We start from the raw sequence: 17,399 nt of genomic DNA on the forward strand, positions 1-17,399 counted from the left end.
TCTCGACAAGTTGCCAAACTAGTTTGAGTCAAATGTCTCTCATCTGCCAGTTAGAAGAAAACACAGATGTTGTACACTCAGGTTACTTCCCACATACCTGAGGAGCTTGTAAAAAATGAGCAAGAGTGTAAAATGCTCATCCCCTCACACATGTACGTAAATAGCAGCTGCGGTGGGCACCCTGTACAGGGTGCAGCCCACGCTGGCAGAGCAGGAGGTGGCATACACAAAGATATACCTTACCCAGGAATGCTCACATGCTGAGTTAAGTACTGACATAATTAAATCGTTAGTCACATTGACAGGTGGGTGGAAGAGGTTGGAAATGTCTGATGCAGTTTGCTACAGGCAATCATAGATTTACCAGTGATGCATCTGACACACACAAAGATGGGCTCAGACCCAAGCATCTGCAACAGCTCAACGCTAGCCTATTTCCCAGAAGTGAAATGGAACGAAGACAGGAGCCCTGCATCCCCAGTGCTGTAAAACAACCAAGACCAACTACCCAACCTACCGCATGCAAGCAGCTGTATGATTTCACATACTCAAAATATTTATCCGGGAAAGAACTTGCAGAGACTAATTATTATCTAGAGATCTGGGGATTTCCCTTCCTGAAATTCTCCCTGATAGTACTAACTAATTATCTAGCATTTATATGTCCTCAGTCCTCTTATGCGACACATCTCACTTGACTACTTTATAACAAAAGGCTTGCAGGGTCAGCAGAGAAGATCTGACAGCATTTCAGTAAATACCTAACCACTCACTTCAGTATCAGCCACTCACATAGTACCAACTCATCTTTACAACAGTTTTCAATCTCCTCTAAAGTAAAAAACTGAAAGTAATTCTGTTTGTCTTAATGAATGAAATTTTACATGAAAAACTGGATCATGAACCCCAGGGTACCAGCCCTCATTTCACTACCAGCCTCAAAATTCCTCCACATAGAGCAATATAATTATGAAGGGGGGAGGGAGAAAGGCAAAAAATGGTAACCTGTATTAGGACACCTCACTTGCTGTGCTGGTGCCACTCCACAGAGAAGCGTGTGCACCCTTCCCAAGTCTAGAATTAATTGTTACTTGAGAAGCCTAGGGCTTGTAGGGAGTCTGTTTACTTGCTGCTTCCTGCAACAGGCCAACTTTCAGGAAACATCAGTCTGTAGGAACATGCACAAAGAGGACAAGACTCAGAGAAACAAGGTGAGGTGGGTTGTTTTTCCCCAAAAAAATGTTTATTTGAGAAAGCTGACAAAAGTCCCCCAACCAGTCATTACATGTAAATCCACACCAGTCCCCTGCACCTTCTCCCCAGTAACTATACCAGTACAGTGAAGATCAAAACACAACACCAGAATGATGAGAGTGTAACAGTCACCTGGGGAACTTAAGGCCTCACCATCATTTTCAAGATAACTTTGTACTCAGATAAGGATCGGGAGAGGATCTTAAAACAGACAAGGCCAGAAAAGCCCCTTTCTTGTACTATCTTTTCAAGTTTTATAAAAACAAAAGCAAAACCTTAACAGATCTACAGGCTTCAAACTGTAGGACTTAAAACCACCTTCAAATGAATTCTGAAATTCAGTCCTGTGGTACTGCTGCTGTTCTGCACTGTAACTTTCAAAAACATACAAAGATAAAATGGATGCAAGGGCAGAGGAGTGGACTTAGGATCCTAATATGGGTTTATCAAAACCAAACAAATTAAAAACAATCAAAGTACTTGCAGGTGGAACTAACAACTCCAGGAACTTGGGAACGGCAAAGAACTAATGTATTTAGATGACAGGAGATCATCTTTACATCCTTTCCTCCACTGCCTCACCCAAGACAACTGTTTCCTTCCTAATAATAGATCAGACTCAGGTCAGAAATTATAAAACTATGCTTTTTGGAAGCTGCTAGGCTGGGCCCAGGGCCATGACAACCCCATCCCTACCCAGAAGTATCTAGACACAGGACACCACAATGCTGTGCTGCTGAACCACTTGCTCTGAAGCAATGCAGAGACTATGAAAGAATTGTAATCACTGTCTAAAAACTGCAGCAAGTCCAGGAAGTTAACCTGCCTGCTTTTTCCCAGCCTGGTTTATTTAACATAGTGCCATCTGGACAGCTGAGAAATGACAAGAAGCTGCTGGCTCTTGCTGTCTAGTGCTGCAGAGGAAAATAACAGGTAAGTTGAGGGCACAGTTTAGACTGCCCCCTCAGATGTAGAATTAGCCTATTCCCACCCTGTATTGCCTTTTTTCAGTCCATCCACATTCTTCCAACTCCTCTGCTACCCTGCACAGCACTATTGTACCCTCAGACCTCAATGCAAGGTACAGGCCCTCATGCCTCATGTGAGCATCAGCTCACCTTGCTTTGAGGTCTTTTCATAAAATGACATTCAGCCAGCTGCTTGGATAGATGAGAAGTCTCCTGCTCAATATAAGACCGAGTTTCCTAGCATAACCTGCTCCCATCTGCTCTGTGACTGTATCTGACCAAGGCCTCCTGCACAAAAGGCTGTTCCTGACCAAGGTTTTCAGGAAAGCTGCTGCACCATTTCAAAACAAGAGAGGCAAATCCAAGAAAAACACATGTGGGAAGGGTGGGACCAAGGCTGGATAGCTTATTTGAGCAAAGCAGGCTTCTTTCCAAGCTCAAACACACTTCCAAGCCTGCATTAGAAGGCTCCCCTTCCTCCAGGTTGAATCACCATATGCTCAAGTGCTCTGAGCTGTCAGCACAAAGACACCAACTCCCACAGGGAGAAACACAGAGGTCCACGACAGGGACCAAACCTTGGAAGACCCTCTATTCTCAGGCCCTGCTGGAATGATGAATCCTATTGCTTTTCACTCATCTCCATTTGCTTGAGGCTTAGATCCCAGCTGCTGAGGACAGGGAATCTCCCTGCTCTGCCCCAGTGTGACCTGCATGCCACCTAAAGAGCGCAGCAGGGTCAGGTGGTTCTGAGTAACAAACACTGCAGTCACAGACAGATGGGGGACATCATCAAGCCATGATTATAAAAGGAGAATAGACAGCGCAAAAAACTTGCTGCAGCTGTCATGGAAATATCTTTTTTTTTTTATTTAATCGCTGCCCCAGGAATACCCAAACCCATCATGACCTCCCCCACCCTCAACATCCAACAGGATTTCACAAGTCCCCCATTGCCTTCGATGTTCAGGCTCCCCTCCCCCTTTAGGGTACAAGTTCCTCCAGTCAGTGGGTATCATCTGTAAGATGGCTCCAGGAGGCCATGGCTAGGTTCCAGAGGTGTCCAGCTGGGTCTGAGAGGAGGGGGAAGAAGATTTGCTCCTTTACTCAATCAGCTTCTTGGCCTTGAAGAAGCGACGCAGGTAGAAAACCTGCCAGGTGGCCAGTCCAATGAGGCAGCACATGGAGAAAATGCTGAAGTACAGAACCCGGGTGTTTGTTGACTCTGAAACAGACAACAAACCATTGCACCTGAGCCTGGCATCACAGGATGCCCCCCAAGATGGCAAAGTTCCCAGGACTTCTTCTCCTCCCCCTTGCAAAAGCAAGACAGCATAAAGGCAAGGGCACCTGCGAACCAACAACACTTGAGAATAAAAGCAGAGGGAACAAGGAGGATAATAAGAGGGAACAAAGCGAAGCTGAGGTTAATGGGCAACATTGAATGGAACAGAGTAATTCACATTAGGAATGGAGACAGAAATGATTTCTAGAGAGAGAACAACAAGACTCAGTGACTGCTTCAGGCTCCCCTTACTAGGAACAGAACAGGCAGTGACCACTAAAATTGCTAGCTCTCCAAAGGCTGCCCTAATAACACATTTAGCAGAAATGTGGGGCTTTAGAGTTCCATCCCTCTGAAGGGGCACACAGCCTCTCACCATTTGTGTCCCTCATCTCCTCTTCTCGTTTCTTCATATAGGCAAAGTCATTAACGATGGACTCTGAAAGATCTTCCAAACGCCTCAATTCTACTTCCAGGGGTTTCAATTTCTCCACTTTAGCAATCTAGAAAACAGAAGAGTCAAATCACTGAACCAAAACCAAAAGCACCCACATGGGTTTTTACTGCCAATTTGAACCGCTCCTCCCCACACACTATAGATCTGGGGCATCCTTCCCCTCGGGAAATATCTCTACAAGCCAGAAACTACCATTGCATAAAACACTACCACTACCATTGCATAAAACATTATCACTTCTCCCACCTGTTTTCTGAAACACACTTTCCTACTACTCCTCCTACACAATGGAGGAGCACAGCATGCATACAAGCACACTTCTTCCTTATTCGGCTTAATGTTAGCTTATCACAGTTGGCTTCTGAAGAGTGGGTAGAAGATCTTGGCACATGACTAAACCTCCAGTGAGTGTAAGTCACAGACTGAGATACAGGTGACGAACTTACGTACGTGTATGACACAGTTCCATAGGCACACAGACTATTAGCACCGAGACTCCCTTCACTAATGCCCCAGAAAGCCCAGGCAGCCCGGTTCCCAGCAGAAGCGGCTTGATTATCCCAGGAGAGCTCGGGGCTTTTATCTCTCAGACGGAACCTCCAGGGCAGGGCAGCACAGGCTCCCGGCAGGGACCCCGCATCCACCGGGTGTCGCTGCGGGGCCGCTGCCGGGCCCGGCTCCCGTGGGGAACACCCGCTTCCCTCAGGAACGCTGGGCCAGGGGCACATCGCTTCTGTGCACAACGCCCAGCCCGCGGCCCCGTGTTTTTGGATACGCTTGGTATATCCAAAAACAAAAATCCACTGCAAAATTCAATTAGAAAACACAGCACATAACAGCAACTATTTAAGCTGAATGTGTCTCTGCCCCAGTTGTGGCTGTAACCTGACACACGCGTTACTGTTACATAAAACCTGTGACACAAGGACACTCAAAGGAAGCTGACTGCAATTCCTGACACTTCTCCAGCGCTGTAACTGCAGTTCTTGCATAGAATTTGTCACTATTACCAAGAAGTGACAGGCCCCTGCTATGAAGGCCAGATGCTGTGCCTCCAGGTAACACAGCAGAAGAAAGATAAGTTACAGAAAACACACAAAGCACTTGCAGTTCACCACCAGTCTCAGCCTCACAGGATTATTCAGATATAAGCTGCATCATGGCCATCTCTCAGTGATCCATGCTGACAGGCAGACAACAGGGCACCCAGCATGAAGGTATCCCCAAAACGCCACTTCCAGAGGCAGCTGCCTGGGCATCAGAGCCAGAGCTGAAGAGATGCTCGTGACCAAGCCAGTGCTGCTAATCAGCCACTCCACTGAAGGGTCTCCACATGATATGCATATCCTGGCAAGCAGCAAGCCATCAAACAATCATCTGAGAATTTTTATGCTGAGGCAAGCTGTATATTATAGCTCTGCCAGCACAGCAGTGTCAGTTTGGAGTGTGTTTGAGAGGAGGGGTAGGAAGGAGTAGGTTAACCCCCTCCTGCTTTCTAGCCAATAGGTTGTAATAACAAAACCCTGTGGCCTGGCCATGTATCTGCCAGCAGAGAGCTTTGCTGAAAAACTGGTACCAAGGTCTGCAGGCCTACAGCCCAAATTCTGCTGATACTGCTGGAGCAGCAGGTCTGTAACACACGCAAGGTCTTGGGCAGCTGTACTGACAAGCTAGCCTTGAACTTACCAGCTCCATTATCTTCCTTGAGGGCTCATTCACAGAAGGCTACAAGGGTTCCACTGGGAAAAACCAAAGTTTATCTGCTCTATCTGCATCCTTTCAGCTGCTCTTCACAGGTGTAGCTACAACCATCTAATAGCTACTTTTAATCCTGTGTGTATTCCAAGATGTGTATCCTGAATCACAGAAACAATTAGAGTGGAAAAGACCTCTGAGATTGAGTCCAGTCTAAGACCTAACACCACCAAAACCATGGCACTAAGTACCATGTCCAGTTTTTCCTTAAACACCACAACCTCCCTGGGCAGTCCTGGAACCTTTTACCCCTAATGAACCCAATAGGAACAGCTGCTCCAAGAGATTTTATAAAAAGGCCCACCAAGCATCTGTGATGGTGGAACATCATCATCTTAGAATGAACACCAGCACCATGATGATAACTCCAATGAGCTTCCCAGGGGTCACTTAAAGATTTGTCAAAGCCTCTCTTCTTAGCATAGAAAGAGAAACACTATAGCCAAGGATTGACAAGGAGTCACTGATGTGGAAAAAAACCTAGATCATCAAGCATTCTCAGTGCCATCAGAAATCTTTTCACTTTTCCATATCTTCATTTCTACTTCTTGAATGGATAAAGTTATTCCTCCCAAACCCACATAAGTAAGGTATGACATTGCAGTTAGATCTTCCAATCTAGCTCACTATTCCATCTGCTTTGCTCCAAGAATTTCTGGATCTATGAAAGTTTATGAGCCAGACTTAGTATCAGTGACCCTCAAACTCCCTGAATCAAGTCTCCTTGCAGCAATTCAACAAGAACAAGGGCTGTACAACATGTCACAACAGGTACCCAGTAACAGATGAACATCACAAGCAAAAGGCTCAAAAAGGCTGCAAATCCATAAGAGAAACATGAGCAACATTCCTGCCCTCTGAGGCCTTACAACAACCTGTCAAGTCAAAACTCACAATAACCAAAGTAAGCTGAGAAGAGATGGTGAAAAAAGAGAAAACACACTGCAGAGCAGTGTCATTAAACCTCTATAGCAGCTGTACAAATAATAAATCAGTTTGAGTCCTTTGTAGACATACTGCTCAACAAGGCTCAATACAGTCTACCACTCTGAGAGGTCCTCAAAAGTCAAGGATGCTTGCTGTGGCTGCCAAGATCTGCATTTGGTATCAAGTGGGACTGCAAGTCTAAATTCTTCTTTTCTTGTATTTGTCTATGGTCCTTTTCCCTCCAGGAGCATAAGAGATGCATTTATTTCAAGGCAGTTTTATCAGTACAACCAGTGAGTATGTAGATACATAGGCATACGAGAACCTTCCTGCATAGCAACAGGGCTTCTAGGTAGCACCAGTAATGTAACTCTAGAGTATGCTATGGGGTGGTATTTAAAGGGATTCTGTAAATATGGCAAACATAACCTTCCCAGTTATGCTCTCAGGGAATGACCCCATAAAATTGCAACATCATGCAATCAACTCAAGTAGCAGGTTGACAAACAGCTGCCCCTATGACTGCTCTGCTCTTCCCTGACCCCAAGCACCCCCCTACAGTCCACAAAGGAAGTGCTCCCAACCAACTTAAATCATGGAAGACCAGACAGCCCTAAGTATGAAAGGATATAAAAACACCAGCATGACCACCTCAGAAATTTGTTAATTTTCTATCTGAAACCATGCACAGCCTCCTCTGCTACCCACTCTTCTCTCTATGGCATCTCCCATGCTCTTATGCACAGTTGACATAGCAATCATCTGAGGGACTCTTTCTTCATATTCTAATAATTCTAATTTTCTCAGGCACAGACTCTGTACTGGGGGGGATGACTGACCCCAGATTCTAGTGCACCAAAAGCATGATAGGTGCCATAAAAATTCAGCATCCAAATCAGTCAGGACTGTCTCGGCCACAAAGTAATTGCAACTCTACACAGCTGACTCTTGCAAGCTCTAAGCAAGCTATGTCCTCCTAAGATGGAAATGTTTAGGCTTTTATGCCTATTTCCAGTGTCACGCCTTCAAACCAAATACCCATTCCACAGCAGTTACTACTCTGCCAAACACCTTTACACTGATATACTGCCAGTTCTTAGAAACACACAAGTGCCATTTCAGGCCTGCTGAGCCACTACATCTTACAGGCTGGAAGGTAAGAAAAATAACATTAAAACTTGACCTTTAAGACAGGGTCTGATATTAACTTAAAATAATCGCTGTGGCTGGGGAAACTTCACCTCTCAGTGTCTTGCTGCCTCTAATGTCTATGCCCAGAAGCTGGGTCATTCTGTCCTAGTGAAGAAATTCACACATTAGGCTCCAGTTCCCAGAGTACAGAATCAATTCTAGCTTATGTTTATCTTTTTCTTCTGTTTCTTTTTCCCCTCCTGTAACATACAAAGCTTCACTGCAATTGTAGTTTGCAGACAGGCTTTCATCACCACTGGGAAAACAGCTTCCCATCATGAGCCCAGATCTACAAAAGGCATCACGTGAGTGCTGGGAAAGGGGAGCCTGCAGTGCAGGCAGCCAGGGGACATACCTCCTCATAGTTCTTTGCTTCAACGCCATGCTTCATATCCAGAGTCACGAGCTGGTCCGGCATCCTCCCTGTTCCTGGAAGCATAATGAAAGGATTCCTTGTGTGAAACATTCAGCCTGCCAGGAAATCACCAGTTCTTCCCACCAGTGAGAAAGAACTCAAATCCCTCCCCTCCCTCCATGTCTGCAGCTAACTGCGGAGGCAGCACAGTCCAGCCTAAAAATACAGAGACTTCACAATAAATCCTGGCTGAAGGAAAGCCTTCCAAAGATAATGAGAACAAGCTGTAACTAAAAGCACTGAGTGTCTACAGGATGCAAATCACTGTAAAAACTGCAGAGGATTAGAACATGAACACCAGCTGCTATGAGACAGCCTAGTAAAAGACAAGTCACCGGAGGGACAAATATTCAACTGGGAAGCCCACGTTCGCAGGAAGTGATCCAGCAACTTTTCAAGGTTATTGGGGCTGTAAATAGCTTTACATTCAATGGAGCAAATGATAAACTGCTCCGATTGAGGAACAAGGCATATGAGGACTACTGACCCTCACATGCTGGAATGCCTGAAGTAACCAAGGCAATCCCTTTACCAATCATCTCAGATAGCCAACAACCACACTGCTGATGCAAACCCCCGGAGAGCAAGAGGCTTCTGAAGCTGGGAAAACACTGCCTCAGAAAGCTGCCAGCTGGAGCCCCACAAACAGCACATAAGGCTGCAGTCACCAGCAGAGTATCTCTCAAGGCTGTAACCCCCAGGCTAGGGAAACCTGTGGCTTATAGCTTCTTTCAACTGCTACAAACTGTCACATCTGAGAACATTCACAAAAGGAAAAAACATATTTACGATAGTCATATCAGATACTCTCAAAAATGCTGCACATCAGCTTATCTGAGTATCATTCTCTACTATACAGCCCACTAAGCAAATATGTAACACATTTCCAAATCCCAGCATGCTGGGACACACACTTGTCCTGCCAGCAAAACACAAGGTCTGAACTTACTTAAACTATGAATTTCAGAGTCTCTATCCAGGAGCATGTCCAATACTCACATTTTGTCTTAGAAGACTACCAGGTGGGCATGCCCTCAGTCCACAGACAAATTCAATGTACAGGTCACACTGGGTCACTCCAGCTGGAGCTAGGAAGATATTCCAAATCTTCGATAGAACATCCCCAAATTTTTTTCTCTACCACTCACTGAACACCTCTTCAACACTAGAGCAGAATCACCTTCTGCTGCTAGCAGGACAATGAATAATCTACTGGTAAGATGGTGCATATCAACTACTAACTGCTTCCTAAGTTTCTTTATGAGAATACACTACATAAGAGTCCAACAGATCAATTATTATTAGGATGGAATTTTGTTGTTTTCTTATAGAAGACTGGTTATGTTAAGAAACCCCTGAAGTCCCAGCACTGTTCTTTAACAGACAGGCTGTATACAATCCCCAGTACTTCTTTCCCCAAACACAAGTTTTGACAGCTTATGCCATACACATTACTGGCATGCATGGAGACAGGCAGGTAGGACAGACAACAGTAGCTGCAGGAAAAAGTTTACAGCACACGGCTCAATGAGAGGTTTTTTTAATGGTGCTCAAATTATAGCAACTTGAAAGCTGAAGTTTGCAGGATGAGATGAAAAGAATGAAAAGGCCAGTGAACAGAAGTAGAATTAATTTGCTAGACCGGAAAGCAGAGCTGCCAAGAGGCAGTAAGAAACCAGACACCTTAATGCTGCCAGGTGCAAAGGGATGGAGAGCAGACATTTTGCAAGAGGTTAACATTATCAGGATCTGGTAGGGAGAAACTCAAGCTGCACTTATATAAATTTGCTAAGCCCAAGGCAGCTTCTTTCACACTTATCAGATCCTCAGAAACCCCTTGCTACTCCTGCACCAAGGCTCAACAGAGCAGGCTGAATCAGCAGCAAAGAGATAAACAGTCGAAATTCAGAGATCATGAATCAAACTGATACCAACATACCTCAGGTCTTCAAGAGGTCATCTCACATGAGCACTGAACTGTTTCCAGGGAAATTAGGGAAGCTCTTAATTTGCAAAGTCAGTGGAAAAAACAGGATGGTTGAACTGAACATCAAAAAGTTTTCCCACAGGAATTCCAGAAAAAAATTAGTCCAAATATTCTTAAGAATGTTTGGGAACAGAAGGATTACAGAAGGAGTGCATAGTTAAAGATTAGCACGTAGAAGAGCCCTAAAGGGAGAATGCAGTGAGGCCAGAGTGTTCACCTGAGATTAGCATATCATGGGAGAGTAAATGTGCCTGGGAGCAGAGCACTGGTCAGGAAGACAGGACCATTCCACCTGAATGAGGGTAAAAAGCCCATCATGCAAATACCCACAGCTCCAAGAAGCACCCTAAGAACTCCTCCACCCTGATAAGGTGAACCTTCGATACAGGATCTGCTTCTTATTTCCTCTTCCTCATTTCTGTGGTTAGGGATTGAGAAATCCCTGTTGCTTGGACTCCTCAGACCCAACAGCTCTGTTTCCTCTACCAACAGTTTGCCTCTTTCGATACTCCACAAACATTCTCCTAGGCTGCTGTCATAAGTCCTGATTACAACTTACTTGATGAGACTGGGAAGAAGACCCTAACCTTTAAAGAGAAACGTGGGAATTAAACAGACTTGGTAAGTTCCCCCACTCCCATGCTGACCTTACAGAGGAAACAAGGTACTTCCTTGTGACGTGGTTACTTCTTCCCAAGTACCTTAACCAAGTACCACAGATGATCAAGGCTCACAGTGTCACGTCCCTTACTTTAATACTTCCCCTTGATTCCCAGCACCGACATGGGAAGCGTGGAGATACTCTAAGTGGATTCTGGGGACCTGGATCTAAAAAGAAAGCCCTAAAAAGAAAGCCTTCAGAAGAGGATCCAATCGCTCAGTTGATGAGCTCTATATTTTGGCAGCTCAGTGCCCCACAGGTCATCAAGGTAGAAACTTCATTAAGAAATACTTAATCCTCAACCACACTGAAAGCTTTAAAACAAACTTGCAATGAGGAAGTCAGGGAACAAACATTTGTTACAACCAAAACAGTTGTAAGGGGCTCAGTCTAGGCAAGAAACCTCTGCTCAAAAGCACCGAACTAAGTCTAGACACAACTAAAGAAAGAAACCTTTCCCACTTCAGTGTGTGATCACATGGAAGCTATGAAAAGATCTGCAGGACTGTCTGGAGACTTCTCAAATACCCAGGTGTTGGAAAGTAAATAGTATGAGTGACTCCGAGATGAGTCACTAGTGCCTGCATGTCTCAATGTGTTAAGGAACATTTCGAAGTCCTACCTTTGGAGTAAAATAAAAACATAATCCTGAGCATTTGGGGCACTACTTTATCTGTAAAATACCACAGAAGAGGTGTTACAAGCCAGACCCTTCCTAATCCCAGCAAAGAATACAGCCTTCTCTTTCTGTAAAGTCCTCTTCAACTTGCAGACTATTTGCATCTTATACACGGAGCAGAAACAGCAAAACGGCAGCTGCCTTTCAACTGAATTGAGTAATGCTGCTGGTGAGTGCCCTGTGAAACCACCCTGAGATCTTTTAGGGTAAGACCCAAGAAAAATCAGGCCCAAGGACCAGAACTCTGACAGCAACCATGAAAAGATCTAGTACCTACAAACTCGCATGTTAGCCACTTGCAGCACGTTTGTCCTGAAGCTGAGCTCAGGCATTCAAAGCAGTACATGCGTCACACTCATAGGAAACAAGCCTCAGCATTCGTTAGGCAACCACCCCTGTAGCACAAATGCAAAACTGACATCCTGCTCATTTCCCCTTCCCTTTATTGACCACTTCAAGAACAGTTATGGGTGCAAATCAAGGACACATTCCCTATACAAACACAATCCAACCTCATTAAATAGTTGTCAACCTGTCGCAGGATAGCTGCCAAGAACACATTGTGCATAGATCACATTCTACCAAATGAGGAAGAAATGGCCTGCTGGGGTGAAAGAGAGTTCCTGGAGATGATGGCAGCCAGCTCTGTCCTGGCTCAACTGCAAGATGGGTAGAAGATGAAACTGGCAAAAGAAGTGTGGTTTGCTCACCGGTACTGCCACTCACTGCAACTGTGATGACCTCTGTAGGAGAAATGCCAATTCCCCTTTCAGAGGAAACCCAAGTGCTCTATACAACAGCCACAAAAGATTACTTCAAATGCAATACACAGAGCAGATGTTCTGCAGTGAGACAGGGCACAGACTCCTGAAGATCAGCTTTAAAAATCAAAAAGTGTTCTGTGGACCACACTCAGGATCACTTTACTCATATTCCTAATCCACAAACTTGATCAGAAGCTAGAAACAGTCAGCACACCTTTCATTTCACTTACCCACAGGAAGCTTGCTCTCAAAGCAGGCCTCAAACATATCATAGTCTTCAGTGGTGAAGGCAAACTTGCCCTTGGTGGCATCCTCCTTGGCATACAGGATGTGCCCAGCCGAGTCAGTTATCTGGGAGAGGGACAATGAAGGTAAGAAACACAGTACTTTGCTTCCATGAGCTCATGCTGCTTGTGCAGCAAGAGTAATCCTAGCCTCCCCGTTGGATCTGCTGCTTTCTCCTTTCAACAGTTTCCCTCCTTTTTTGTGACTACATAAATTCCTCCCCTCCTCATCCACACAGCAGGAGCTGACAGAGTGACTACAAATTATTGACTCTTAGATCTAATAAATTACCAACCAACCAACAAACAACACCCCCCCCCAAAAAAAACCACCAAAAAGCAATTGACAAACAAATAAAAAAATATCCCAAACTGAAACCCACACTAATTTCTCTTCCTCCTATGAATTGCAAATACAGACTACATGTAACTGTAGCTGAATAAAATTGTCATCCATTGTTTTTATTTTGCAAGCAAAATTCACTAATTCCCATAGCATCAGAGATAGGGAGAAGACTTACAGGACAAAAGAGTCACATTCCCCAGAAACTGAAATGGAGAAGGGTACATCTATTTCTCTAGAAATGAACCATGAGTGTGGCCCCGAGTTACACAAGGTCTGGGTGCCAAGATCCATAAAGTGGCCACTTCAGAGGACAATTCAGACTACACAGACAGAATAATGACTGCTTTGCGCTAGCTCTATAAAACTACTAAGAATAGGCAAAAACTGTGGAAGGTCTACAAAAATGCTCCAACAAAAAGTATAAAAAGAAAGGACACGCATTTCATGATGCAAACTTGAGAATAACTGTGCTCAATTAAAGACTCCATTCCAGTTGAAACACTCTTGAGTGGGGAGAGGGGAGAAAAAAAGGAAGGTGTTAAAACACTGCATGAAAATTAACAGTGTGTATTCCACTGGAATGCTTCCCATTTTCCTTCAATGCTAATTTTTAACAGGTATGTCTGAAACAACACAGACGCTAAAGTTACTAGGGGTCTTTGAAAGTCTTAAGAGATGAAGAAAGTAAAAAGCTTGTGAATAATTTTAAAGGTATATAAGACCAAAGTACACAAAATAATTCGTGGCATGGAAAAGGTAAGTCAGACATTCTACTTTATTCCAGCCTTTTTTCCTGTACAAAGGCCATGCAAAAGGGCTATGTACCCAGAAGTATTCTAAGGAAACACTCTTTATTATTATTAGAGCACCTAATTAACTCTCTGGCACTGGATTTGAAAAAAAATGTGGACCCACTCATGGATGAGAGTTGCTGCATTAGGCAAGAAAAACAATCAAGTACATAAATTCTCACACTTTATGGTATAAACCATAGAAGGCAAGAATTTAGGAACAAACTTCCTCTATATACAGATTATCCCACAGCCTTTTAGGGGATTTCTTGTAGCTGCCCCTGCACCTGTCAGTGTCTGAAAACAATAAAGGACCACTGCTCTCCGTGCAGCAGCTCAGAGCTGTACCTGTTTTCAAGTGGCAAGCAGATGAAAGCATGCCTGTGCAATCACGTGCAGGCAGCTGTGCTGCCATCCCCTTGCCACAAGCCACCAGCTACCTCCTGTCTGGAAGCCACCAGGCACTGGGAGGCACTGGAAAGCACTGGGCCCAAGAGAGCAGGCTCATCTGCAGAAGAGGACTGTGTATGCTTGACCATGCCAACACAATGTAAAAGCCCGTGATTTAGTCACCACATGGCATGTGCTGTTTAGTGGAATGGTCATGCTTAACCAAGACGCCTCATCAGCATGACACTATACATTCTGCACACCGGGTTCTCCATCACAAAAAGTAGCCAGAACATAGCTCTCAGACGCCCCTATTATTTTGAGCACTATTTTCCTATGCCTATGTAGGCACCAGAGCTAATCTTTATGCAGCTTGATCTATTTTTGCCCTTTGCAGCTCATGAACAGCATTCTGGACTGTAAAAGCTCTGCTATCCGCTTTCATCAAAATTGAATAGCATTACCCAAATCAGCCAAATACACTGCCCATTCAGCCGGGTGTGCGAGGGCGGGAGAAGCTGCTAATAGCCCAGCCAGAACGCTTGTGGGGGAGTCGATCTGAAAGGGATTTTTCATGCTATTCTAACGTTATTTACGGTAAGGCAAGCCCCTACAGACAGGGCATTGTTTGTCCTTGACAAACAGCCCGATACCGTCGCTGGACAATGGGACAGAGGCATGTGGCTGCCAAAGGAGAGCTCAGGCGCCCGACGCCCCCTTCCCCACGCAGCAGCCAGCTGGCAGAGCCCGCGGATTCCTCCAAAACAGAGGGTGCCACTGTTAGCGCTGGCTATCACACACACAAATCTCAGCTCACCGGCAGGAACCGAACTGAGCCTGGAGAGAATTAACTAACAGCCTCTTCCCTCCTCTGTTCAGTGGCCCAATCCAAGGGGCCAAAGCAGACCATCCAGTGCAGAACAGAGAGTACCTGCAGACATCATGTCCTGAACTGACCTTTTCCACACAGACTACAGAGAAAGCAGGCACCTATTAGAGAGGTTTCAGCACTTATAACAAGCCCAGCATATTGGCAGGACACAGCATACCCTAACAATAAGAAGGAAAGCAAGAATTGCATACATTTTTTTTCTCCTTTGTAGCTTTTCAAACTATACAGAGCTCTTAAAAATTATTTCAGTTTACGGTTTAAACAAAAAAGAACTTCCATACGCAGTACCACCCGGATATCAGCTTCAACAGCAAAGCCAATCAAGACTCAAACGTGGGATTCACTGGTTCACCATCATCTCCCTAGGTCAGTCCTGTGTCATAAGAGTTTTGGAAGAGACCTTGAGGTCAACTGACCTAAGAGTGGGAAACCTGAGAACCGGGAGGCTTGGTTACCAAGCGGTAAGAAACAGATGGGACTCCATGGCACCCCATCTGAAACACATGTACCTTACCAGGCAAATACTATATCAACATTTTAAAGCCTTAATGCTGCCTACACAAAGACAAGTTTCCTCTTACAAATGATGCAAGAACAGAAGAGCATGATTTTTTTAAAAGTAAGACTTCAGAAGAAGCCTTCTCTAGTCATAACCAAGCAGAACTGCCATAATGCCACGGCCTTCAGGCACTGGTAGACAGATGCTAGAAAGGCAACCTGATTTCAGGATGGCTAAAATACTCAAGAACACCAAGGTCAGAAACTCCTGAGCAGACCATTCTGTCTCTGTTTGTGTGCTTACTACTGTAACCTTTGGGAATGTAGACAGAAATAAAAAAGGGGACAGAAGCCTGTTATGAGCTATGTAGCAACAGGCCTTATTCGGCTAGGTTGGAATTTTGAAGAAAGCCTAGGAAAGGCAGATTGTGGGCAGAATTCAAGTGAAATTGCTGAATTAAAGTGAAGCTGTTGAAGTTTTATAGCTGTGCGTCACGCAGGTGTATTAGTCACGCATATTCTGCCAACCGTGTACTTCCTGAAGAGCCATCAGAATCATTTTCTTCCCTGAAGCAAACATCGGCCTACCTAAAACCCATGCAAGCCACGACACAGCAAGATGAGAATAGCCATTCTGTGTACCCGAACCTGGTTTCTCAGCCCCCATTCCACTGTGCCAGGATCCCACTGTGCCAGACCCTACACGTGGAGGAAGCCCTCGGAAAGCCACGTCACCATAACTCTTTCCTGCTCGCACGGTGTCAGCAGCCTTGGTACAGATTTACCGTAGCGGCCCATCACGCCAGCCACCGGATAATGTGCATCGTGTGCGGATTAAATGCCAGACTGCGGGACGGGCCGCTGCAACTCGATTTTTGGGGAGAAAAAGCTCCTATTTAGCTGAAGTTAAAACGCCGCCCTGGTCCCCGGCTGCCCGGCACCCGGAGGTCCCGGGCGGGCCGGTGGCCCCCGCACAGGGCGAGTCCCGCGGTGCGGCGCAGGCCGGGGCCGGGCGGTATCGGCTCACGCGTGGGCCGCTGTCACGCGTGGAACACGTCACCCCATCCATCCATCCTTCCCTTCTTTCTTCCTTCCTTCCTTCCCCGCCCCGCACGGCCGGCGAGGGGAGGCGGGGCCGCGCCGCCCGCCCCGGCCACCCCCGCCCCCCGGCCGGCCGGGGCCGCACCTTGAGGTTGGCGGAGGGTCCGGTGGAGGAGCCCGGCGGGGCGCCGATCTCGTACTCGCCAGTGACCAGCGTGTCGCGGTGGATCTCCTCCCGCAGGCACTTCCGCGCCTTGCCCGGCAGCTGGAAGGAGATGGGCCGCGCCGGGCCCACCAGCAGGAGCAGCAGGAGCAGCGGCAGGAGCGGGGCCCGCCCGAGGCGGGGGCGGCCGGGCAGCGGCGGCAGCGGCATGGCGGCGGCTCCGAGTGCGGCGGGCCGGGCCGGGCCTGCCTCCGCCGCACGTGACCGCCGCCGCTGACGTCACCGCGGGGCGGGGCCGGGCCGGGGCCGCCTGACGGAGAGCGGGGTGCGGGCCGCTCCCAGGGGCTGCTCGCTTATGAAACAAATGAGTAATGAAGTTAATCCGGTAATAACGGGGGGGGGGAACCTGTACTAATGGTTTCGCTCGTCGAACAATTGGAGATTTAGAACAAAACCGAACCACCGAACCGTGCTCTGAGGCAGAGGAGCATCCTGGGGATGGACAAGCAGTCTAAATTTCTGTGAGACTACCTCGCTGCTGAAGTCCTTCACTGGGAGAGACACTTGCTGTTTATTGTATAGCTTTTTTTTCATTTTTGAGGAGTAATTTCCCTCTTGAGTTCTTCATACAACAGAATTCAGATTTGTCAG

At 46.2% G+C, this 17,399-nt stretch overlaps 1 protein-coding gene across 2 annotated transcripts; it reads right to left on the reverse strand.

Moving 5' to 3' along the window:
* Positions 1–1,207: 1,207 nt before the first annotated feature.
* Positions 1,208–16,967, reverse strand: TMED10 (transmembrane p24 trafficking protein 10). Of its 2 annotated transcripts, none has more exons than XM_062495212.1 (5): positions 16,731–16,967; positions 12,574–12,694; positions 8,193–8,260; positions 3,884–4,010; positions 1,208–3,447 (listed from the first exon to the last, which is right to left on the reverse strand). In XM_062495212.1, exons 1-5 carry the CDS (start codon positions 16,956–16,958, stop codon positions 3,326–3,328), a joined length of 666 nt encoding a protein of 221 aa, XP_062351196.1. In that variant the 5' UTR covers positions 16,959–16,967; the 3' UTR covers positions 1,208–3,325. The 2 variants fall into 2 exon arrangements, with proteins under 2 accessions (XP_062351196.1, XP_062351195.1); XM_062495211.1 differs by having other exon boundaries at positions 8,193–8,266.
* Positions 16,968–17,399: the final 432 nt, after the last annotated feature.

The sequence above is a fragment of the Cinclus cinclus genome, chromosome 6 (assembly GCF_963662255.1).
Source record: "Cinclus cinclus chromosome 6, bCinCin1.1, whole genome shotgun sequence".
Taxonomy (NCBI): domain Eukaryota; kingdom Metazoa; phylum Chordata; class Aves; order Passeriformes; family Cinclidae; genus Cinclus; species Cinclus cinclus.